Source organism: Salmo salar, chromosome ssa05 (genome assembly GCF_905237065.1).
Source record: "Salmo salar chromosome ssa05, Ssal_v3.1, whole genome shotgun sequence".
Lineage (NCBI taxonomy): Eukaryota > Metazoa > Chordata > Actinopteri > Salmoniformes > Salmonidae > Salmo > Salmo salar.
The window spans coordinates 40,588,011-40,613,659 of record NC_059446.1 but is presented as its reverse complement, the minus strand read 5'-3'; the positions used below and the strand labels follow the sequence as shown (position 1 = coordinate 40,613,659).

The 25,649-nt window shown below is 39.7% G+C and overlaps 1 protein-coding gene across 1 annotated transcript; it reads right to left on the bottom strand.

Annotated features, from left to right (window-relative positions):
• Window positions 1-4,486: 4,486 nt before the first annotated feature.
• On the bottom strand, window positions 4,487-24,337 carry LOC123743109 (putative monooxygenase p33MONOX). Its single transcript, XM_045718247.1, has 4 exons — window positions 24,091-24,337; window positions 6,868-7,057; window positions 6,332-6,522; window positions 4,487-6,076 (listed from the first exon to the last, which is right to left on the bottom strand). Exons 3-4 carry the CDS (start codon window positions 6,444-6,446, stop codon window positions 5,868-5,870), a joined length of 324 nt encoding a protein of 107 aa, XP_045574203.1. The 5' UTR covers window positions 6,447-6,522; window positions 6,868-7,057; window positions 24,091-24,337; the 3' UTR covers window positions 4,487-5,867.
• Window positions 24,338-25,649: the final 1,312 nt, after the last annotated feature.

Below are 25,649 nucleotides of genomic sequence, written 5' to 3'. Positions count from 1 at the left end.
GATTTCAAAAAGGCTTTACAACGAAAGCAAAACATTAGATTATGTCAGCAGAGTACCCAGCCAGAAATAATCACACACCCATTTTTCAAGCTAGCATATAATGTCACATAAACCCAAACCACAGCTAAATGCAGCACTAACCTTTGATGATCTTCATCAGATGACAATCCTAGGACATTATGTTATACAATACATGCATGTTTTGTTCAATCAAGTTCATATTTATATCAAAAACCAGCTTTTTACATTAGCATGTGACATTCAGAACTAGCATACCCAACGCAAACTTCCGGTGAATTTACTAAATTAATCACGATAAAAGTTCACAAAAAACATAACAATTATTTTAAGAATTATAGATACAGAACTCCTTTATGCAATCGCTATGTCCGATTTTAAAATAGCTTTTCGGTGAAAGCACATTTTGCAATATTCTGAGTAGATAGCCCAGCCATCACGGGCTAGCTATTTAGACACCCACCAAGTTTAGCCCTCACCAAAGTCAGATTTACTATAAGAAAAATGTTATTACCTTTGCTGTTCTTCGTCAGAATGCACTCCCAAGACTTCTACTTCAATAACAAATGTTGGTTTGGTTCAAAATAATCCATAGTTATGTTCAAATATCCTCTGTTTTGTTTGTGCGTTCAAGACACTATCCGAAGGGTAAAGAAGGGTGACGCGCCCGGCGCGTTTCGTGACAAAAAAATTCTAAATATTCCAATACCGTACTTCGAAGCATGTCAACCGCTGTTTAAAATCAATTTTTATGCCATTTTTCTCGTAAAAAAAGCGATAATATTCCGACCGGGAAACCCTGTTTTAGTTCAAAGAGAGAGAAAATAAAAACATGGGGTCACCTCGTGCACACGCCTCAGTCTCATTGTCCTCTGATAGACCACTTACCAAAGGCGCTAATGTTTTTCAGCCAGGGGCTGCAAAGACATCATTCAGCTTTTTCCCGCCTTCTGAGAGCCTATGGGAGCCGTAGGAAGTGTCACGTTACAGCAGAGATCCTAAGTTTTCAATAAAGTGAGTCAAGAAGCCCAAGAAATTGTCAGACAGGCCACTTCCTGTAAGGAATCTTCTCAGGTTTTTGCCTGCCATATGAGTTCTGTTATACTCACAGACACCATTCAAACAGTTTTAGAAACTTTAGGGTGTTTTCTATCCAAAGCCAATAATTATATGCATATTCTAGTTTCTGGGCAGTAGTAATAACCAGATTAAATCGGGTACGTTTTTTATCCGGCCGTGCAAACACTGCCCCCTACCCCAACAGGTTATTTCGGAACCAATATTCTAAAATCAAATAAGTATTTTAGTACAATCGGGATATATTGTATAAAAATAATTCTTTGTTTTTTGAATATTGGTTCCGAAATAATATCCTATTGGTAAGCCAACTGGTAAATGCAGAGGTTCGTTTACTTAGTTATAAGGAATTCTTATCACTTTACAAGGTCCCTGTAACACCTAAAGATTTCACAATTGTTTTAGATGCCATTCCCTCAGGTGTTGCTTTATTATTCAGAAACGTGTCAAGACCTGACCCTCAGAACCTACCTTCCGTTGACCCTGTTGACTCCTCAGTAGGAAAGATTTGTTTCTCTTTTGGTCCATTCAACAGCAGAGCAATACGAACCTTGTTTCAGCAGGATGTTGTATCTATAGCTTATGTTATGCCTTATTGGAGTGGATTTATAGATAATATCTGTTGGAAAAAAGTTTGGATGTTGCCACACACATATCTACTTTTTAACAAAATTAAGGAAGTTTCCTTTAAAATTATTCATAAATATTATCCTGCCAACCACTATATGAAGAAGTTTAACTGTTAAGGTATAGGGGGCAGTATTTTCACTTTTGGATGAAAAGCGTGCCCAGAGTAATCTGCCTAATACTCGGGCCCAGAGTCAAATATTTGCATATTATTAGTAGATTTGGATAGAAAACTCTCTGATGTTTCTAAAACTGTTTGAATGATGTCTGTGAGTATAACAGAACTCATATGGCAGGCAAAAACCTGAGAAAAATCCAACCAGGAAGTGGGAGATCTGACACTTTTCAGTCTTTCAAACCATTGCCTATTAAAACTACAGTGTCTGTGGGGTCATTGTGCACTTCCTAAGGCTTCCACTAGATGTCAACAGTCTTTATAAAGTTGTTTGAGGCTTCTATGGTGAATTTTGAGGGAATAACAGCCGGTTCAAGAAGTGGACTGTCTGAGGCCATGTAGTTACTTCACGCGCGTTCACGCATGGCAAGCATTTTTTTTTTTTTCTTCTGTAATGAATACGTTATTGTCCGGTTGGAATATTATCGACTTTTTATGTTAAAAACACCCTAAGGATTGATTGTAAACATCGTTTGACATGTTTCTACAAACGGTAATGGAACTTTTGAGCTTTTCGTCTATTTATTTACACTCTCGCATCGTGCCTTTGGAATAGTGTTCTGGACGCGCCAACAAAACGGAGGTATTTGGACATAAATTATTGACTTTATCGAACAAATGAACATTTCTTGTGGAAGTGGGAGTCCTGCGAGTGCATTCTGCCGAAGATCAGCAAAGGTAAGGAAAGATTTATAACACTAATTTAGAGTTGTATTGATGCCATGACTTGGCAGGTAGCTGTATAGCTTGCATTGATGGCTGAGTTCTGTACTCAGAATATTGAACAATGTGCTTTCGCCGAAAAGCTATTTTAAAATCTGACACAGCGGTTGCATTGAGTAGTATATCTATAATTCTTTAAATAATTGTTGTTATATATTTTGTCAATGTTTATGATGAGTATTTCTGTAAATTAATGTGCACATTCACCGGAAGTTTTGGGAGGCAAACATTTTCTGAACATCACGCGCCAATGTAAAATGCTGTTTTTGGATATAAATATGAACTTGATCGAACAAAACATACATGTATTGTGTAACATGATGTCCTAGGAGTGTCATCTGATGAAGATCATCAAAGGTTAGTGCTTCATTTTAGCTGTATTTCTGTTTTTTGTGACGCCTCTCCTTGCTAGGAAAATGGCTGTGTGGCTTTTCTTGTTTAGGTGGTGTGCTAACAATCTAATGTTTTGCTTTCGCTATAAAGCCTTTTTGAAATCTGACAAAGTGGTTGCATTAAGGAGAAGTGTATCTTTAAAATGTTGTAAAATAGTCATATGTTTGAGAAATTTGAATTATTCGATTTTTGATGTTTTGTATTTCGCGCCCTGCTATCCCATTGGCTGTTGGCTAGGGGTCCCGCTTGCGGAACGTCTGTCCTCAACAGGTTTAAGGAAAACATAAACTCAAATTGTTCCTTTTGTAATAACCACCCAGAAACAGTGTTGCATATTTTTGGGAATTGTATTCATGCAAGAAAACTGTGCCAAGACATCAGTAGATTTATAATTGAACACATTTATGAAGATCTTACACTATTGTGGAGAGATGTACTGCTTGGATTCTTTACCTACGATAGAAATAAGCTGAAACATTTTTATGTAATTCATTTCATTATTCTTTTGGTCAAATTTCAACAACAAAACACCACATTTTTTTACCTTACAAAAAGAAATTGAACTGTTTTTTAAGACAATTAAATACTCTAACAAAAAAGCTGTTAGAATAATAAGTTGTGTAATGTGATATTGTACCCCCTAGCCCAATTGTCATTTGTATATTATTTATATATACACACACTTGTGTTCCCACATATACTTCCTGTATTGATGTTGTTATTAAATTATTATTTTAAATTTTTTTTAATAAAAAAGACAACATTTTGCAAGGTTCCACATAGGATATTTGGATTGATGTGATTGTGTAAGACGCTGCCTCTCGTATTTGCATACATCCACGTGATTGGATTAGAAGGGGCACTAGTAGAGGTGGGCGTTGCGTCGAGAGAGAAAGACAATTGTGTCTGCTGCACCTGGTATTTTTTTTGAAAGTGGTCTAAAAAATTGATTTAAATAAAAAAGTAAGATGTCAGTCCGGATTGACCCTTCTCTGGGTCTGGACTCGGACCACCAGTTGAGTTTGGCTGGCCTACATTATGATCAAATAGCCACAGTAGCCTACATGGTCACTGTTAAAACTAACTTAAAGCATGTACAGCCTGTGTTCACAGTAAACTCGCACAGAATTTTTACAACATTCAAGTTTGCGCTCAGCAGACCTGAAATTTGCACAGTGACGGAAAAAATTAGAGGGAACGTTGGTTGTGGTATTGTTGATTTTGCCTTTAGGATGTGCTGGCAATACAGAATCCTTTTAAACTATTGTAACGAATTCAACGGCTGTGTTTGAGACCATCAAAACCTTGATGAATCATGGGAAAATTGTGACTGCCTGATCTACAAATCACTACTCATTATTTGTAGATCTGTCAGTCGATCACAATTTACCCATGATACATAAGAGTTTTGATCCTCTCGAACACGGTTAAAAACACTGAACGTAATAAATTCATGAGACTCACCAACAATAATATCTTTAGAGTCCTGTTTATTTCACCCTCAGAGCTTCTTGTGCCATCTAGTGTCCATAAGATGTAATGGTCAAATCAGCAACATTTTCACAACTTTTATTTTTAACCCAACAGTGTTTTCTAATGAAGGCAGGTATCCTAGCGGTTGGGCCATTAACCGAAAGGTCGATAGTTCGAATAGCCGAACTGACAAGGTGTAAAATCTGCCAATGTGCCCTTGAGCAAAGCACTTAACCCTAACTTGCTCCTGGGGTAACGTACTATGGCTGACCCTGTAAAACAACACATTTACCTGCACCTATCTGGTGTATGTGACAAAAAAAAATAATCTAATGTGGGATGTTATACTACTGTGCGACGTAAAATACACTAGCTAGTAACCCCATCCCAAAACACCATTTAATTCTTAGACGAAAGCTGGATCATAAACACATACAGTACCAGTCAAATTTAAGTGACTTTCATATGGGGGAGCCGGCCCTTTAAAGTTAGCAATTAAGATAAATAATTAACCAGAAACATTGGAATACTTTTGTTAGTGTTGAAATTATTTACAGCCAAAATCAGTGGACCAAGCTATAGTTATTGGAATTCATCTTGGAACATCTTGCAAAAACAAAACAGTATTCATTCTAAAATAATAGTCCATATAAAAAAAAGCTTTTAAAATGACAATTTCAATGCATTGTACTTCATATCAATATATTCTTAAAGCATTACAGACTGGTATGACAAATATCATGACACTTAAATACTAATAACAAACAAAATCTGGATGTTATGAAGAAAAACAAATAATCCAGGTTAGCAGTAGCCACTCATCTTTCAAATAAAACAAAATGTGAACTGATGTGAGCAAGATGCCAGAAGCAAGCTTAGGCACAACGTCAGTAAAACCACACTCACTGTTACATTTGTTAAAATTGAAATTAAAATAAAGCGTCAGAGGTGATTGAGTATAGTTGAGTGAAATGACATTGGCTGGGTACTGTACAGTGCTTTAAGTGAAAGTGAGTTAAATATAATGAGCTTGGGGGTTTTGCACCAAACAGGGCACTCATGAGACATCAAAAACACAATTTCTATCTCATGACATCACTGAGAAGCAGGCGACAACAGGGCATGACAAAGCACCCCTCCAAAAAAGTGACCCTCTTGAAGCGAGGTGAATGGAAATGCTCCATTTGGTGCTTTAATTGAGGAGAAGTGGGGGGAAGCAGGCATAGGGTCATATAAAACATCAGGGTTCAGGGAATATGGGGATATAGTTCTGTAGCTCGTCCTCCATCTTCTCCATCTCGGTTTTCCACAGAAGCTGAGGAGGCTTAGGAGACAGAAGAGGGTAGGAGACCTGCTACTGGCCAACAGGGAGGCAAGGGTATCAGAATCCAGATGGTGTCAGGACGTTCATGTCCCGGGGTTTGAGTTTGTGTGGGCGGGTCTGGAGGGGTCTGTTGCCCTCGATGCTGCTGATCTCGATCTTGGGAGGGTTGAACTTGGCAGGGTCATCCACCATGAGGTTGACCTGGGTCTTGATGCCCTCCATGGTGTTAGACTTCTGCACGCCAAAGTATGACTTTAGTGTGAAGCCTGAGGAAGAGCAGAGGAGACAAGAATGTTAACGCACCTGACAAAAAGGTATAGCATCATCAAAGCAAAAACTATTTTTTAGAATCCGAAATGCTGACTTGACCATGACTATAGAAGACTATTATTCACACATTCTCTCTTGGGAACACAAAGTCTATTCTTAGATCCCTTCTCACTTTTTTTTTTTTTTTTTTAACAAAGAAAGCTCGGCCAACAGTCCTAATAATTGAAACTCCTGAGAGACTGATTTCTTACCTGTGTTGGTTTCTGAACCGGGGTCAGTAGTGGACTTCTGTACTACTGGGCGAGAAGTTCCAAATAAGCTCCACCTCTCCCCTCCCGCTCCACCTCCTCCCTCATTGCCTCCCATTTCAGGGCTGAGGTTAGGACTACTGAGCTCTGGGGCAGCGAGAAATGGTGCAAGACTCTGGCTGTTGAACCAGCTCCTGCATGCCCACACACAACAAAGCTATTAGAGACATGGAACAATTGTACCTAATGTGCCATCTGAAAATATGAGTCATATTTGAATCTAGTGCTCATTCAGATGGGAGTGGACGTCTATTCTACTCCAGGATCTATTCCAAAATAGCCAAAAACAGCCATTTGATGCATACTTGCGGTTGAGTATTGGTGAGGGGTGGGGGCTGATGCTGGGTTTAAAAAAATAAATATATATTTTACCTTTATTTTACTAGGCAAGTCAGTTAAGAACAAATTCTTATTTTCAATGACGGCCTAGGAACAGTGGGTTAACTGCCTTGTTCAGGGGTAGAACGAGAGATTTGTACCTTGTCAGCTTGGGGATTCGATCTTGCAACCTTTCGGTTACTAGCCCAACGCTCTAACCACTAGGCTACCTGCCGCCCCAGGTAGGTAGGGGGTGACAGACGGGGTGCTGGAAGGGGTGCCACAAGGGGTGGATTGAGCTGATGTCGTAAGCCTGTCCTCCTTGAAGTCCCCGCTTGGCATTCTCAGCTTCTGCAGAGACAAAGAGGTAGAAAGATGCAGCTTAGAAATGTGTTGTTCAGTAGCACTCTTGTCTTCAGCCCATGAGGGAGCGAGAGGCATGCGTTTTGCATGGTAAAGACACACATACACAGACAACCACCCAAATGACGAGACCCAGAGCAAGATTGTGACATTGAGGCAGGTGAAATGATGGTGGGCCACGTAAACACACAAACCAAAGACCAGTTTGGCCTGTTTCCCCCATCAACATTTGTTTTTGCATCAAACTAAGGATATTTGGAAACTGTTGACCGCAGTCAGTGCGAGAGATGAGTGATTAACCTAAGGGGGCCACTAAACAGATTATCTGGTGGCCCACCAGGCTTCACAAAGTCCATTTGACTGGTGCCCAGACTAATGACCTAAGACCCCTCTCTATGCAGGAATAACATTCTTGTCAGCAGTGGTAAAGAGTACTTAAGTAGTACTTTCAAGTATTTTTACTTAAGTAGTTTTTTAGGGTGTCTGTACTTTACTATTTATATTGTTGACAACTTTTACTTTTATTTCACTACATTCCTAAAGAAAATAATGTACTTTATACATTTTCCCTGACACCCAAAAGTACTCGTGCCCTTTTGAATGCTTAGCAGGACATGAAAATGGTCTGATTCACACACTTAGCAAGAGTACATCCCTGGTCATCCCTACTGCCTCTGATCTGACGGACTCACTAAACACATGCTTTGTTTGTAAATGATGTCTGAGTGTTGGAGCATGCCCCTGGCTATTCGTAAAAATAAAATAAAAAAACATGTCTTGCTTTATATAAGGAGTTTGAAATTATTTATACTTTTAGTATATTTTAGCAATTACATTTGATACTTAAGTATATTTAAACCCAAATACTTTTAGACTTACTCAAGTAGTATTTTACTGGGTGAGTTTTACTTTTTCTAATTTTCAATTAAGGTATCTTTACTTTAACTCAAGTATGATAATTCTGTAATTTTTCCACCTCTGCTCGTCAGTCCAAAATTATATGATCACTGCATGCCACGTATTTTCATTATACATAAGCATATAACTCAGAGGCATCAAGCCAGGGAGTGTTTTCCCCAGGCCAAATAATAGACAGGCAGACCACACCTGTCCTGCACCCACCAGCACAAAGTCAAGACCTGTCACCAAACAACCCCTATTCCCTATATAATCCATAGCAGGGTACCCAGAGTCAAATAAGGTTTCCCAGCTAGTTATCAATATTCCCAGAAGACTCAGCCTAGTCTCCTATCTAGAGTTTCCCAGCTAATGAAATCCATAGAGCCATGACAGGCTAGTGAAAAAGCAATGCTACCCAAGCTCCAATCTTACCTTTTTGAGTCTGTTGATTTTGGTTACTACTATCTCTGGAACGATATTCTCTATGTTCCATCATTCTACATTCCTTCTGGGAATGTTGGGATGAATATTCCATACTTCTGTGTGTACTATGCTCCTGCATTCTCAGTCTGTACTCACTGTTGCAATCCTTTCCCTTCGAGTTCTGATCACTGTAGTGCTCATCATTCGAATGCAGCGTATACACTGTTCTCTCTTAGACTGTTAGGAGCAGAGAAAACTATCTAGAGGTTTCTTCTAGGGTGTCAGCACAAGACCCAAACATCTTTGGAACCCTGCCCTTTCGAAACCAAATCTGGTGTTCAGCACAGCACCAGCCGGTTGGGGACCACATTTTGATGTCATACAACCATTTAGCCCTTGATCATGACTCAGTTCCATTACATTTCAGAAGAGTCATGGTGACGAAGATGTCATCTGTATGGGGGAGTTTCAGATCCCAGGCACTCCGTCTGAACAGTAACACGCATCGCTTGCGGTACGGGTTTTGGAAGTATAAAGGACCTTATCTTTCATATCAGTGAGAAACAATTTACAAATAAACAGAACGTTGAAATGACACACACCTTCAATGGCATTTGAGAACATGTTTGAAACTTTGAAAATCCCCAAGAACAAAGTACACGCTGTGCTACATGATAATGCACGTAACGTGACAAAGGCTTCGGAAGAATGCGGAGTCGCCAGTTTGCCATGCATGGCACACACGCTGCAGCTGGCTGTGAACGAATGTGTTTTGGCCCAACGCATCATATCTGACATAGTGGCAACAGGTAGGAAGATAGTGGGTCATTTTAAACACTCACAGCTAGCATACAGCCGCCTGCAAGCAATACAGGAGCAGCTTGGAGTGAAAACGAAAAGGCTTAAGCAAGACGTTTCCACCCGATGGAACAGTACTTTTTACATGATGGAGAACCTGCTGGAACAAAAACGAGTGCTTGGCGGGTACGCAGCCGACTAGGAGTTACCTGCAATAATCAGTACAAACCAGTGGACTATCATTGAAAACATGAACACACTCCTAGCTCCATTCGAACAACTGACTCGAGAAATAAGCTCATCAACCGCGTCTGCAGCAGACGTGGTACCCCCTTATGGCATTGAAACGCCTGATCAACAAAACTGCCGACACAGATTGCAAAAGTACTCTACTAGAGGCTGTGAACAAGCGATTCGGTGGCATTGTCTCTGCGCCTCTTTACTGTGTCGCCACCATGCTCGATGCTAAGTACAAGGATCGCTTCTTCAATGCAGACAAGAAACAGGGTTTACGTGAAATGTTACAGACACAGCTGGACAAGATGGAAACGGACAGTGAGCACTGAGGAAGAGGACCCACGACAGAAGAGGCCACGGACAGACAGAGCTGAAACTTCACTGCTTGACATGTATGATGAAATCCTGGTTGAGAATGAAATGACTGAACAAATGAATGAAACAGCACAGCAAGTAAGTGAAATAAATAGGTTTTGATTATGTTTTACTGGTAATGGGGACGTACAGTTGAAGTCGGAAGTTTACATACACTTAGGTTGGAGTCATTAAAACTTGTCTGTGGATGTATTTCAAGGCCTACCTTCAAACTCAGTGCCTCTTTGCTTGACATCATGGAAAAATCAAAAGAAATCAGCCAAGACCTCAGAAAAAAGATTGTAGACCTTCACAAGTATGGTTCATCCTTCGGAGCAATTTCCAAATGCCTGAAGGTACCATGTTCAGCTGTACAAACAATAGTACGCAAGTATAAACACCATGGGATCACGCAGCCGTCATACCGCTCAGGAAGGAGACGTGTTCTGTCTCCTAGAGATGAACGTACTTTGGTGCGAAAAGTGCAAATCAATCCCAGAACAACAGCAAAAGACCTTGTAAAGATCCTGGTGGAAACAGGTACAAAAGTATCTATATCAACAGTAAAACGAGTCCTCTATCGACATAACCTGAAAGGCCGCTCAGGAAGGAAGAAGCCACTGCTCCAAAACCGCCATTAAAAAAAAGAGACTACGGTTTGCAAATGCACATGGGGACATAGATCGTACTTTTTGGAGAAATGTCCTCTGGTCTGATGAAACAAAAATAGAACTGTTTGGCCATAATGACCATCATTATGTTTGGAGGAAAAAGGGGGAAGCTTGCAAGCTGAAGAACACCATTTCAGCTGTGAAGGACAGGGGTGGCAGCATCATGTTGTGGGGGTGCTTTGCTGCAGGAGGGACTGGTGCACTTCACAAAATAGATGGCATCATGAGGAAGGAAAATTATGTGGATATATTGAAGCAACATATCAAGACATCAGTCAGGAAGTTAAAGCTGAGTCACAAATGGGTCATCCATATGGACATTGACCCCAAGCATACTTCCAAAGTTGTGGCAAAATGTCAAGGTATTGGAGTGGCCATCACAAAGCCCTGACCTCAATCCTATAGGTAATTTGTGGGCAGAACTGAAAAAGCACGTGCGAGCAAGGAGGCCTACAAACCTGACTCAGTTACACCAGCTCTGTCAGGAAGAACGGACCAAAATTCACCCAACTTATTGTGGAAAGCTTGTGGAACGCTACCCGTAACGTTTGACCCAAGTTAACCTCTTGGGGCTAGGTGGGACGCTAGCGTGCCACCCGTGGTGCACTCCATCAACAGCAGGTGCATTTCAAGAGCGGCAAATTTGAATCCAAATAAATGTCAAAATTCAAATTTTTCAAAAATACAACTATGTTACACCATTTGAAAGATAAACATCTCCTTAATCTAACCACGTTTTACGATTTCAAAAAGGTTTTACGGCGAAAGCATAAATTTAGAGTATGTTAGGACAGTACATTTACAAGAGTTGTGTGTAATGTTTTGTCAAGTCAAAGACAGGGTCACCAAAACCATAAAACCAGCTAAAATGATGCACTAACCTTTTACAATCTCCATCAGATGACACTCCTAGGACATTATGTTAGACAATGCATGCATTTTTAGTTCTATCAAGTTCATATTTATATCCAAAAACAGCGTTTTACTATGGCATTGATGTTGAGGAAATCGTTTCCCTCCAATAACCGGCAGTCAAGTCAGCGTCACAAATTAAATAATTAAAATTAGAAAACATTGGTAAAATATTATATTGTCATTTAAAGAATTATAGATTTACATCTTTTGAACGCAATCAACTTGCCAGATTTAAAAATAACCTTACTGGGAAATCACACTTTGCAATAATCTGAGCACTGCGCCCAGAAAAATACGCGTTGCGATACAGACTAGACGTCATGTTGGGGAGATCTAAAATCGAAAATACTATGTAAATAATCCATTACCTTTGATTCTCTTCATCAGATGTCACTTCCAGGTATCACAGGTCCATAACGAATGTAGTTTTGTTCAAAAAAGCTCATCATTTATGTCCAAAAATCTCCGTCTCGTTAGCACATGATGTAAGCCAGCCGGACTTCTCGTCATGAACGAGGGGAAAAAATATATTTCCGTTCGTTCAAACATGTCAAACGTTGTATAGCATAAATCATTAGGGCCTTTTTTAACCAGAACATGAATAATATTCAAGGTGGACGAATGCATACTCTTTTATAACGTATTGGAACGAGGGTACCCAACATGAACTAGCGCGCCAGGTGTCTAATGGGACATCAACGTTCCATGGCTCTTGTTCGGTCAGATCTCCCTCCAGAAGACTCAAAACACTTTGTAAAGGCTGGTGACATCTAGTGGAAGCAATAGGAAGTGCCAAAATATTCCTAAACCCCTGTGTTTTTCAATGGGATAGGTTTAAAGTCAATACAACACATCAGGTATCCACTTCCTGTCAGAAAATGTCTCAGGGTTTTGCCTGCCAAATGAGTTCTGTTATACTCACAGACACCATTCAAACAGTTTTGGAAACTTTAGAGTGTTTTCTATCCATATATAATAAGTATATGCATATTCTAGTTACTGGGTAGGATTAGTAACCAGATTAAATCGGGTACATTTTTTTTATCCAGACGTGCAAATGCTGCCCCCTAGACCCAACAGGTTAAACAATTTAAAGCCAATGCTACCAAATACTAATTGAGTGTATGTAAACTTCTGACCCACTGGGAATGTGATGAAATAAATAAAAGCAGAAATAAATCACTCTCCACTATTATTCTGACATTTCACATTCTTAAAATAAAGTGGTGATCCTAACTGACCTAAGAAAGGGAATTTTTACTGAAAAACTGAGTTTAAATGTATTTGACAAAGGTGTATGTAAACTTTGACTTCAACTGTACGTAAATGCCAACAAAATAACTTGTCAGTGTTTGTGTGTGTCTCAGAGATACGCGTTGTATTTTCATTTTCTGTTACTACATCGGCCAACATTTGCCAATGTAGACCAATGCCTAATGATACTTTGGAATGCAAGAATAATGCAATATGTTGTATTACACGCACTAACCCCTACAATGTGTGAAGCTGCACTGAAAAGCACCGTTTCCCCATCCTAGCTAAAGCTGCGCGCAAATATCTTGGTGCTCCCTTTACTAGTGTGGACAGTGAGCGGCTTTTCAGTGCAGCTTCACATATTGTAGACGAAAAAAGAAACAGACTCTTGTGACAAAGCCTAGCAGGTCCTCTTTGTGAAGAAACACCTCCCCCAAATGTTAAAATTGTAAATGGGCAGTCATATTGTAACCCAGCCATCTAGAGTCACTGGGGTAAAAATGACTAAGCCCAATGGCTTTTCTGTTGTTTATTCATGGCTGGTATAGGTGAAGATTTTCATTTAATTTAAAACAAAGCAGTTTTGTTCTTGTTTTTTGTGTTTTTTTCTAAATGAAAGATGAGCGGTGTTGTAAATTTGCTCGCATTTGACTAGTTTCCGTCAGTTGAGCACATTTGAAAAGTTTAAGTTGTTCCATTTATAACTGTTTCTAAGCTGTCAAACTGCTATTTTTTCAAGCAGTTGAAGCTAAAATGATTAACTTAATTTTAGTTTAAACCAATATTTCGTTCAATGCATTTTTAAGTTTCTCCATAGAGTCAAGATTGGCTAGTAAGTAGAGCCACCAACAACTTAAATCATCTTTGTAATGCGGGGCAGCTAAAATATTTGTGTTATGAATATATATCTGTTGTGCGATAAAATACATTCAGGATTTGTCATTTCTCATTTACAAGTTATTAAAAAATCTGTTCCTAACTGAACATATGTTACTTTGTTTCAACTATTTAACTTCACTAGAATGCTTAAAAAACCCTGCAAAAATTGTAAATATTGGTTATCGGTATCATTTTTTTTGGCAAGGAAAACATTAGATATCGGTATCGACAAAAATGTCATATCGGTGCATCCCTACTTTATAGGGTTAGGGTTAGTTCCCACACGTCCATATATCCATGTTACAGCACTTGTTTCCAGAAGACCGACGGAAGACAGAGGGACCACCTGTATTAATTAGCTATCTAGCACGCTCCGAACACCTGTGTGCAATGTTCCCTCTAAGCGGCATGCGGGCTCGCAGCTCCACTGTGACTACCGTGCAGAAAAAATATTGCAGAGAAGCTCGAGATTGAACTTTGAACTTTCTAGAGTTTTCCCCATTAATTAAAACTCTCAACGTTTCCCTTCACTGTTGCAATTGTGATCGAATCAATCAATTAGCCACTATCAATGCAACATACCAAAACAAAAACTATGCAAGAGATTTTGTTGTGGGCAGAACGCATCAGAGTAGGATTCTATTGCATTGACAGACACCACTCAGGTCCGTAATCTTCACAGACCGGTGCGCCATAACAACCAGAGCTGCAGTAGGCCTATATACAAATAGACCATTGCCATATATGGATCTGTGCCATTCACTTTGAACTGGACTTTTTACAGCATGATCGGTCATGCCTGTTTTGAGATCAAAGCGAAAGCTACATGTAGCAACGTGTGCACATTTGTACATATCCTTTGTTAGTGAGGTAATAGCTTAGTTATAAATAATTCGTAGTCAGCATTGGGGGAGTGTTGCTTCCTACAAGAGCACAAAACATTGGCATTTCTAGACGCTTTTGAAAAGCAAATCGGGTAAATAACCTTTTTTTGTCTTAAAGGGGCAGTGGTGTATTTTGAGACAGGCATGAATAAGCTAAGTAGCCAACAGGCAGAAGGTAGCATCATTTGCCTGACTCTCTGTAATAATGGTATGAAAATAATAATTTTTATTTTGTAAAGTGGTTTCTTGCATCAAACATTTTCAGTCACCTCCTTCTCTGAAGGACAAGTATATTAACAGGTTAATGTCAAGCCCTGTATGTTTTTTTCAAAAGTCTAATGGAATGTAGGCCTACATTGAACACCACACATTGGCTGCTAATGTAGGCTGAATGATAGAACAGCAAATTCCATGTTAAAATGTTATGGGATTAATTTTCTCCATTGTTTTTGATGAAAGGCCACTATGGTAGGCCTACATTATGAACAAAAAGCTTCGGTAGCCTACTTGACCCCTGTTAACTTACTTAAAGCGGGTACAGCCTCAGCGTTCCCAGTAAACACACGCCGGAAGTTACACAGAATTTTCACAACATTCAAGTTGGCTGAAATTTGCTCCGTGCCAAAAAATTTGCGGGAACATTGCCTGTGTGTAATGAAAGGAGGCTGCCAGAAACGTGTTGTCACTGAAAAATACTTTGTCTGCAACTGTGATAAATCTGGTTAAAACAGTGGACAGTAAGTGTGCATTTTGCAATTGTGAAATTATTTTGATGTGACATGAAAGTAAAGGGCTTTATGTTCCCAGAACCGTATCGCAATTGAGAATCAATTCACGTTTCGATGGAGTATTTGGCTGTCAGAGCCATTCTACCTCTGAAAATAACATAAGGTCCTTGGACCTTCAGGAGTAATGGTAATAGAGCCCCACAGTGGAGGTTTCATAATACCCATAAAACCTAGCGGTCAAACAGGTAAATGGTTCCAATCGTTTCCCCACCATTAATTTTTTCCATAGGGAATTTTAGAAACACTTAAAATAAGGTCTGTGTTTCGTGTAGGCTTACCCTGGCATGACGTTTTATAACTATGTCTATCTCGGACAAGGTGACTTTTATCAATTTATTCAGCTCCACTTACTCTCAGATTTCGTGCAATTCTACAAATCCCTGCAGGTCATCTCTAGTTGACACCTTTGCGTCAATTTAAAACTTGCACAAGACAGTTCACAGAAATGTCAATTGAAAGAAATGTAGCTAAATTATTGATTACTACAGTCGTGGCCAAAAGTTTTGAGAATGACACAAATATTAATTTTCACCACGTCTGCTGCCTCAGTTTGTTTGATGGCAATTTGCATATACTCCAGAATGTTATGAAGAGTGATCAGATGAATTGCAATTAATTGTAAAGTCCCTCTTTGCCATGCTAATGAACTGAATCCCCCAAAAACATTTCCACTGCATTTCAGCCCTGCCACAAAAGGACCAGCTGACATCATGTCAGTGATTCTCTCGTTAACACAGATGTGAGTGTTGACGAGGACAAGGCTGGAGATCACTCTGTCATGCTGATTGAGTTCGAATAACAGACTGGAAGCTTCAAAAGGAGGGTGGTGCTTGGAATCATTGTTCTTCCTCTGTCAACCATGGTTACCTGCAAGTAAACACGTGTCGTCATCATTGCTTTGCACAAAAAAGGGCTTCACAGGCAAGGATATTGCTGCCAGTAAGATTGCACCTAAATCAACCATTTATCGGATCATCAGGAACTTCAAGGAGAGTGGTTCAATTGTTGTGAAGAAGGCTTCAGGGCGCCCAAGAAAGTCCAGCAAGCGCCAGGACCGTCTCCTAAAGTTGATTCAGCTGCGGGATCGGGGAACCACCAGTACAGAGCTTGCTCAAGAATGGCAGCAGGCAGGTGTGAGTGCATCTGCACGCACAGTGAGGCGAAGACTTTTGGAGGATGGCCTGGTGTCAAGAAGGGCAGCAAAGAAGCCACTTCTCTCCAGGAAAAACATCAGGGTCAGACTGATATTCTGCAAAAAGGTACAGGGATTGGACTGCTGAGGACTGGGGTAAAGTCATTTTCTCTGATGAATCCCCTTTCCGATTGTTTGGGGCATCCGGAAAAAAGCTTGTCCGGAGAAGACAAGGTGAGCGCTACCATCAGTCCTGTGTCATGCCAACAGTAAAGCATCCTGAGATCATTCATGTGTGGGGTTGCTTCTCAGCCAAGGGAGTGGGCTCACTCACAATTTTGCCGAAAACACAGCCATGAATAAAGAATGGTACCAACACATCCTCCGAGAGCAACTTCTCCCAACCATCCAGGAACAGTTTGGTGACAATGCCTTTTCCAGCATGATAGAGCACCTTGCCATAAGGCAAAAGTGATAACTAAGTGGCTCGGGGAACAAAACATTGATATTTTGGGTCCATGGCCAGGAAACTCCCAGACCTTAATCCCATTGAGAACTTGTGGTCAATCCTCAAGAGACAGGTGGACAAACAAAAACCCACAAATTCTGACAAACTCCAAGCATTGATTATGCAAGAATGGGCTGCCATCAGTCAGGATGTGGCCCAGAAGTTAATTGACAGCATGCCAGGGTGGATTACAGAGGTCTTGAAAAAGAAGGGTCAACACTGCAAATATTGACTCTTTGCATCAACTTCATGTATTTGTATGAAATGTTTGTAATTATACTTCAGTATTCCATAGTAACATCTGACAAAAATATCGAAAAGACACTGAAGCAGCAAACATTGTGGAAATGAATGTGTCATTCTCAAAACTTTTGGCCACGACTTTACATTTAGCCAACATTAGATAGTTAATTCAGAGATTCTTACATTTGACTTTATTCCGCAGTCTCGTCTAGATCATCATTGCATTTGTAGTTATTTATGATAGCCACATTAGCATTTAATTTTTTGGGGCCAATATATTGATAAAAGTCACCTTGTCCAAGAGAGATTTACACGGTTATCAAAACGTCACGCCAGGGTAAGCCTACAAAAAACACAGCACTTATTATAACCTGTTAGGGCTAGGGGGCAGTATTTGCACTGCTGGATAAAAAAAAATTACCCGATTTAATCTGGTTACTAATCCTACCCAGTAACTAGAATATGCATATACTTATTATATATGGATAGAAAACACTCTAAAGTTTCTAAAACTGTTTGAATGGTGTCTGTGAGTATAACAGAACTCATTTGGCAGGCAAAACCCTGAGACATTTTCTGACAGGAAGTGGATACCTGATGTGTTGTATTACCTTTAAACCTATCCCATTGAAAAACACAGGGGCTGAGGAATATTTTGGCAATTCCTATTGCTTCCACTAGATGTCACCAGCCTTTACAAAGTGTTTTGAGTCTTCTGGAGGGAGATCTGACCGAACAAGAGCCATGGAACGATGATGGCCCATTAGACACCTGGCGCGCGAGTTCATGTTGGGTACCCTCGTTCCAATACGTTATAAAAGAGTATGCATTCGTCCACCTTGAATATTATTCATGTTCTGGTTAAAAAGGCCCTAATGATTTATGCTATACAACGTTTGACATGTTTGAACGAACGTAAATATATTTTTTTCCCCTCGTTCATGACGAGAAGTCCGGCTGGCTTAGATCATGTGCTAACAAGACGGAGATTTTTGGACATAAATGATGAGCTTTTTTGAACAAAACTACATTCGTTATGGACCTGTGATACCTGGAAGTGACATCTGATGAAGAGAATCAAAGGTAATGGATTATTTACATAGTATTTTCGATTTTAGATCTCCCCAACATGACGTCTAGTCTGTATCGCAACGCGTATTTTTCTGGGCGCAGTGCTCAGATTATTGCAAAGTGTGATTTCCCAGTAAGGTTATTTTTAAATCTGGCAAGTTGATTGCGTTCAAGAGATGTAAATCTACAATTCTTTAAATGACAATATAATATTTTACCAATGTTTTCTAATTTTAATTATTTAATTTGTGGTGTTGACTTGACTGCCGGTTATTGGAGGGAAACGATTTCCTCAACATCAATGCCATAGTAAAACGCTGTTTTTGGATATAAATATGAACTTGATAGAACTAAAAATGCATGCATTGTCTAACATAATGTCCTAGGAGTGTCATCTGATGGAGATTGTAAAAGGTTAGTGCATCATTTTAGCTGGTTTTATGGTTTTGGTGACCCTGTCTTTGAATTGACAAAACATTACACACAACTCTTGTAAATGTACTGTCCTAACATACTCTAAATTTATGCTTTCGCCGTAAAACCTTTTTGAAATCGTAAAACGTGGTTAGATTAAGGAGATGTTTATCTTTCAAAGGGTGTAAAATAGTTGTATGTTTGAAAAATTTGAATTTTGACATTTATTTGGATTCAAATTTGCCGCTCTTGAAATGCACCTGCTGTTGATGGAGTGCACCACGGGGGGGACGCTAGCGTCCCACCTCGCCCATAGAGGTTAAGTGTTTCTAAAATGAATGGTGGGAAAATGATTTGGAACAATTTCCTTGTTTGTCCATTAGGTTTTGTAACTCGTACTATGGACTCCTTAAGACTACATCTTGGGCTAACAACCAATGTACCAGTGAAATACCCACAAAGAGGGACGTGCAGGTTTGAGATTGGGTTACCCCTCTCCCCATTAGAGGCTACCCATAGTCCCGTTGGACATTGATAATAAATATCTTAGGCAAAGAATTCCAGGAGTAGTTAACCCGTTTGGAGAATGGGAAAAAGGAGCAAAGCTGTATTATTGATATTTGATTAGTTTTACCACCCAATGTACAGTTGTGACAGACAGTGAATTTGGAAAGTATTCAGACTCCTAGACTTCTTGGGAAGTTTCTTTTAAAATTATTCATAAATATTATCCTGCCAACCACTATATGAAGAAGTAAAAAAAATGGCATCTTTTTTGGCATTGTATTCATGTAAGGAATCTGTGGCAAGACATCAGTAGATGTATAATTGAACACATTTATGAAGATTTTACACTATTATGGAGAGATGTGCTGCTTGGATTCTTTACTTATGATAGAAATAAGTTGAAACAGGGGGAGTGATGAGCTCTACAGCAGTCTCTCAACTCAATCGCTGGTTGAAAACTGTTTTCTGCCCCTCCCAAAACGTAGAATTTGTAGATCATTGGCCCTTTTTCTGGGACTCAGCCACAAACAGGACCAACCCTGGCCTGTTGAGGAGTGACGGACGCCATCCTAGCTGGAGGGGTGCTCTCATCTTATCTACGAACATAGACAGGGCTCTAACTCCCCTAGCTCCACAATGAGATAGCCTTCTGCCTGGCCTGCACACTGAGCCAGCCTGCCAGCTTAGTGGAGCCTGCCACTAGCACAGACAGTGTAGTCAGCTCAGCTATCCCCATTGAGACCGTGTCTGTGCCTCGATCTAGGTTGGGCAAAACTAACCATGGCGGTGTTCGCCTTAGCAATCTCACTGGAATAAAGACCTTCTCCATTCCTGCCATTATTGAAGAGATTGTGACATCTCACATTTCAAAAAACGTCTACTTATTGTTAGATCCCTCACTTCCAAGGGAGTTAGTCAATTAACTAATCCCTGATCATAATCTTGATGTGATTGGCCTAACTGAAACATGGCTTAAACCTGATGAATTTACTGTTAAAAATGAGGCCTCACCTCCTGGTTACGCTAGTGACCATATCCCCCAGCGCATCCCACAAAGGCGGAGGTGTTGCTAACATTTACGATAACAAATTTAAATTCTAGTCATGAAATCTATGCAGCCTACTCAATCACTTTTTATAGCTACTGTTTACAGGCCTCCTGGGCCATATACAGCGTTCATCACTGAGTTCCCTGAATACATATCGGACCTTGTAGTCATGGCAGATATTATTCACATTTTTGGTGACTTTAATATTCACATGGAAAAGTCCACAGACCCACTCCAAAAGGCTTTCGGAGCCATCATCGACTCAGTGGGTTTTGTCCAACATGTCTCCGGACCTACTCACTGCCATAATCATACTCTGGTCCTAGTTTTGTCCCTCATAAATTTGTTTCCTCATAATCCTGAACTATCGGGCCACCATTTTATTACGTTTGCAATCGCAACAAATAATCTGCTCAGACTCCAACCAAGGATCATCAAAAACCGTGCTATAAATTCTCGGACAACCCAAAGATTCCTAGATGCCCTTCCAGACTCCCTCCACCTACACAAGGACGTCAGAGTACAAAAATCAGTTAACCACCTGAGGAACTCAATTTAACCTTGCGCAATACCCTAAATGCAGTCGCACCCCTAAACATTTGTCATAAGATACTAGCTACCTGGTATACAGAAAATACCCGAGCTCTGAAGCAAGCTTCCAGAAAATTGGAATGGAAATGGCGCTACACCAAACTGGAAGTCATCAGACTAGCTTGGAAAGACAGTATTGTGCAGTATCAAAGAGCCCTCACTGCTGCTCGATCATCCTATTTTTCCAACTTAATTGAGGAAAATAATAACAATCCAAAATGTATTTTTGATACTGTCACAAAGCTAACTAAAAAGCAGCATTCCCGAAGAGAGGATGGCTTTCACTTCAGTAATGATAAATTGATGAACTTCTTTGAGGAAAAGATCATGATCATTAGAAAGCAAATTACGGATTCCGCCAAAGCTCAGTTGTCCTGTGTCAGAACGACCACTTCCCAAAAGCCCTACTGTTTTTCTCCCAGGGACTGCAGAGTCATCATTCCCCGTTCTGGCTCCTTCTGAGAGCCTATGGGAGCCTTAGAAAATGTCACGTTACAGCAGAGATCCTCTGTTTTCGATAAAGAGGCTATAGAAGGCCAAGAAATGGTCAGAGAGGGCACTTCCTGTATGCAATCTTCTCAGGTTTTGGCCTGCCATATGAGTTCTGTTCTACTCACAGACACCATTCAAACAGTTTTAGAAACTTTTGGGTGTTTTCTATCTAAATCAAACAATTATATGCATATTCTAGTTTCTGGGCAGGAGTAATAACCAGATGAAATTAGGTAAATTTTTTATCCGGCCGTGAAAATACGGCCCCCTATCCTAAACAGGTTAACCTGTCTGGGCTAGGGGGCAGTATTTTCACGGCCGGATGAAAACATACCCAATTTAAACAGGTTACTATTCTGGCCCAGAAACTAGAATATGCATATTATTAGTAGATTTGGATAGAAAACACTCTGAAGTTTCTAAAACTGTTTGAATGGTGTCTGTGAGTATAACAGAACTCATATGGCAGGCAAAAACCTGAGAAAAAGCCAACCAGGAAGTGGAAAGTCTGAGAATTGAAGTTCTTCTTTTGATTCTCTATCGAATCTACAGTGTCTGTGGGGTGACGTTGCACTTCCTAAGGCTTCCATTGGCTATCTAAAGCCTTCAGAAAGTGGTTTGAGCATTCTCCTGTCACTGGGCAGAATATAGGAGCTCAGTTACTGAGTGGTCTGCCTGGCAACAAAGGGATTGGATATGCGCGAGCACGCCGTTCCTTCTTTTTCTTCTTGAATGAATATGCTATTGTCTGGTTGGAATATTATCGCAATTCTACATTAAAAATACAATAAAGATTGATTTTAAACAGCGTTTGACATGCTTCTAAGTACGGTAATGGAACATTTTGACTTTTCGTCTCTCGTTCCGCGCTCACGCGTTATGCCTTTGGATAAGTGATCTGTACGCACGAACAAAACTGAGGTATTTGTACATAAATATGGATAATTTCGAACAAAACCAACATTTCTTGTGGAAGTAGCAGTCCTGGGAGTGCATTCTGATGAAGATCAGCAAAGGTAAGAGAATATTTTTAATACTAATTCTGAGTTTAGGTTGCCCCGAACTTGGCGGGTGTCTGAATAGCTCACCGTGATGGCTGAGCTATGTATTCATAATATTGAAAAATGTGCTTTCTCCGTAAAGCTATTTTAAAATCTGACACAGCGGTTGCATCCAGGGGTAGTCTATCTATAATTCTTAAAATAATTGTTGTATATTTTGTCAACGTTTATGATGAGTATTTTTGTAAATTGATGTGCACATTCACCGGGCATTTTGGTGGGAATACATTTTCTGAACATCATGTGCCAATGTAAAATGCTGTTTTTGGATATAAATATGAACTTTATCGAACAAAACATACATGTATTGTGTAACATAATGTCCTAGGAGTGTCATCTGATGAAGATCGTCAAAGGTTAGTGCTTCATTTAGCTGTGTTTTGGGTTTTATTGACACATGTCCTTGCTTGGAAAATGGCTGTGTGATTATTTTTGTCTATGTACTCTCTTAACATAGTGTAATGTTTTGCTTTCGCTGTAAAGCCTTTTTGAAATTGGACAATGTGGTTACATCAAGGAGAAGTGTATTTTTAAAATGGTGTAAAATAGTTGTATGTTTGAGAAAGTTGAATTATGACATTTTGTTGTTTTTGAATTTGCCGCCCTGATATTTCACTAGCGTCCCACATAGCCCATAGAAGTTAACAGGATCCGACTCCTTTTCCCCCCCAATTGTCACCTAAAATGACATTCTCAAATCTAACTGCCTGTGGCTCAGGACCTGAAGCAAGGATATGCATATTATTGATACCATTTGAAAGGAAACACTTTGAAGTTTGTGGAAATGTGAAATGAACGTAGGAGAATATAACACATTGTATTATCTTTTACCAGATTTAAAGAAAAAAAACATGCATTTTTGTGTACCATTACCTTTGAAATGCAAGAGAAATGCCATAATGCTTCATTCCAGCCCAAGCACAATTGAATTTTGCCCACTAGATGGCAGCAGTGTATGTGCAAAGTTTTAGACTAATCCAATGAACCATTGCATATCTGTTCAAAATATATCAAGACCGCCCAAATGTGCCTAATTGGTTTATTAATACATTTTCAAGTTCATAATTGTGCACTCTGCTCAAACAATAGCATGGTATTCTTTCACTGTAATAGCTACCCACTGTAAATTGGACAGTGCAGTTAGATTAACAAGAATTTAAGCTTTCTGCCCATATCAGATATGTCTTATGTCCTGGGATATTTTTTGTTACTTACAACCTCATGCTAATCACATTAGCTCAACAGTCCTGCGGAGGGGACACCGATCCCGTAGAGGTTTTAATTAAAGTCCTTGTGTAATGTGATATTGTACCCCCTAGCCCAAATGTCTTTTGTGTATATATATATATATATATATATATCCTTCCTCCTTTGCCCCGCTTGCTGGCAAGCGTTCAGGCCAAGGTATTTTTGAGTTGGCTAACTAAACAACCACTTAGCTAGCTACCTAACCTGCCACCAAGTCAACTCCCTAAAGTTACCCATGTAACGTTAGTGTAATGTTTCTTTGACGACAACCACACAAACATAGCTAACTAGTAGCTAACGCGTTAGCTAGCCCAGTGAAAACGGATATTGCGTGGACCAAACTGGCTCTAGCCTGAGCAGCAGTAAACGTCGGCTAACTAAAAAAGCTTAAACTAACGGAAACGATGTTAGCGTTATTTAACATACAATGATTACTAAAATAACTAACGTTACTTTGCTGTCCTGATACGATATCGGCAGAATAAACGTAAAGAGGTACACTTTGTGCTATCTAAATTAGCTACGTTGACGTTACGTAAAGGTCGGTTAACCAGCCAACTGTTAGGCCTTGACAAATAGCAAGATATGATTAAGATCAAATACCTTTTCATTGGAAGATTTCTTTGACTCTCCAGGCCAATCCACTCTCTCATTGTATCCATTATTCGTTGTTTTTCAAGTGTAATAAACAAATACAGCACGGAGGTACAATGTGTATTGTTGCTACAAACCTAAAAATGTCCTCATTCCCCCTTTGTTACAGGTTTTCTGATTGGCTGTTTTAGAAACACGTGGGCTCGTCTCATTTAACTGTGTTGCCTGGCAACATGCACAGCACAAATAGCACTCAAATGTAGAGCAGACAGTTCTTTAATCATCCTGTTGTCTTCCGGTCGAATTTCTCTCTGAAAAAATGTAGTTCATTTAATCTGATTGTCATAAGGTTCCATGACTTTGTCCACACAGGGCATCTGAACACACAAAATTCATTTGGATGATTTTCATACCGTTTGGGGTGTTGTATTTAACTTTTGTACACCTGTGGTGTTCCCGGTCAAAAATGGCCAGTCATTAGAAATGAATGGGTGAGACTACAATTAGTGTATAAAATTGAGTTCAGGCACATGCCCATTCATCAGATGGACCCACTTCCTCTCCCAGACCCCACATGCATGTGTGTTTGAACACACACACACACACACAGACACACACACACACACACACACACACACACACACACACACACACACACACACACACACACACACACACACACACACACACACACACACACACACACACACACACACACCTCACTCCCCTTCTTGCCTTCCATGGCAACCCCCACGGGAACCTTTCCCTAATAGAATATTTCCCCCATGGGAACCACACCTGTTGGCATTCTCACAAACAATCGCAACATTGTTTCAATAATATATAGAACTTTCTCACAGCTCTGGTATATAAAGCTTTTTTGAGGCCTTGCTCACAATTCATTCTGTGGCAGCACAATGATCAATCGATATACTATATGTGAGGCTCTTGATCATATCTTTGATCATGACACTGGTGAGGAGGAGAGAGGCCAAGAAACTGACAGTGAAGTAGTAGTCTGTGATAAATAGCACAATATGTTTCATCTGAGTATTTGTTATAGACAAAATAATCCATACATTGTGATTTTTTTTTACTCAAAAACGAGTTGTATGAGCTCAGGTCAATGAGGCCTACAGGCCATAAATAGCAAATTGAAGTTCACAACTTGGAATGTTCACAAGAAGTTAAGTTGATAAAAATATCTAACGCAACATTAGGTGATAATATATGTATTATTATGGATTTATAATCAGATATAATGGGGCGGTCATTTTGGACTGGGAACACATAATTAATAACATGAAACAAACCCAACAGGAGGGTTAAACCGCATTATGTAATTATGCACATAGAACCCTGAAAATCAAATTGAGAACCTGGCAGTAAGTCAGATGATCTAAAAACAAATATATCACACAAGAAAATAGCCCTGCTTTGTTATGGGTGACAATTTATATATCCAGTATTATTTTCATAAACTTTAGTAGTGGTGTTTGTTTTACACAAAGTAACACTTCTATAAAGCTATTGAGCCATTAAATGTGTTGATTGAAATGAGTCAACCA

Coding starts and splice junctions, on each gene's coding strand:
- LOC123743109 (XM_045718247.1), bottom strand. CDS start 6,446: ATGGGAGGCAATGAGGGAGGAGGTGGAGCGGGAGGGGAGAGGTGGAGC. Junction 6,077..6,331: donor CGGTTCAGAAACCAACACAG/GTAAGAAATCAG, acceptor GCTCTTCCTCAG/GCTTCACACTAAAGTCATAC.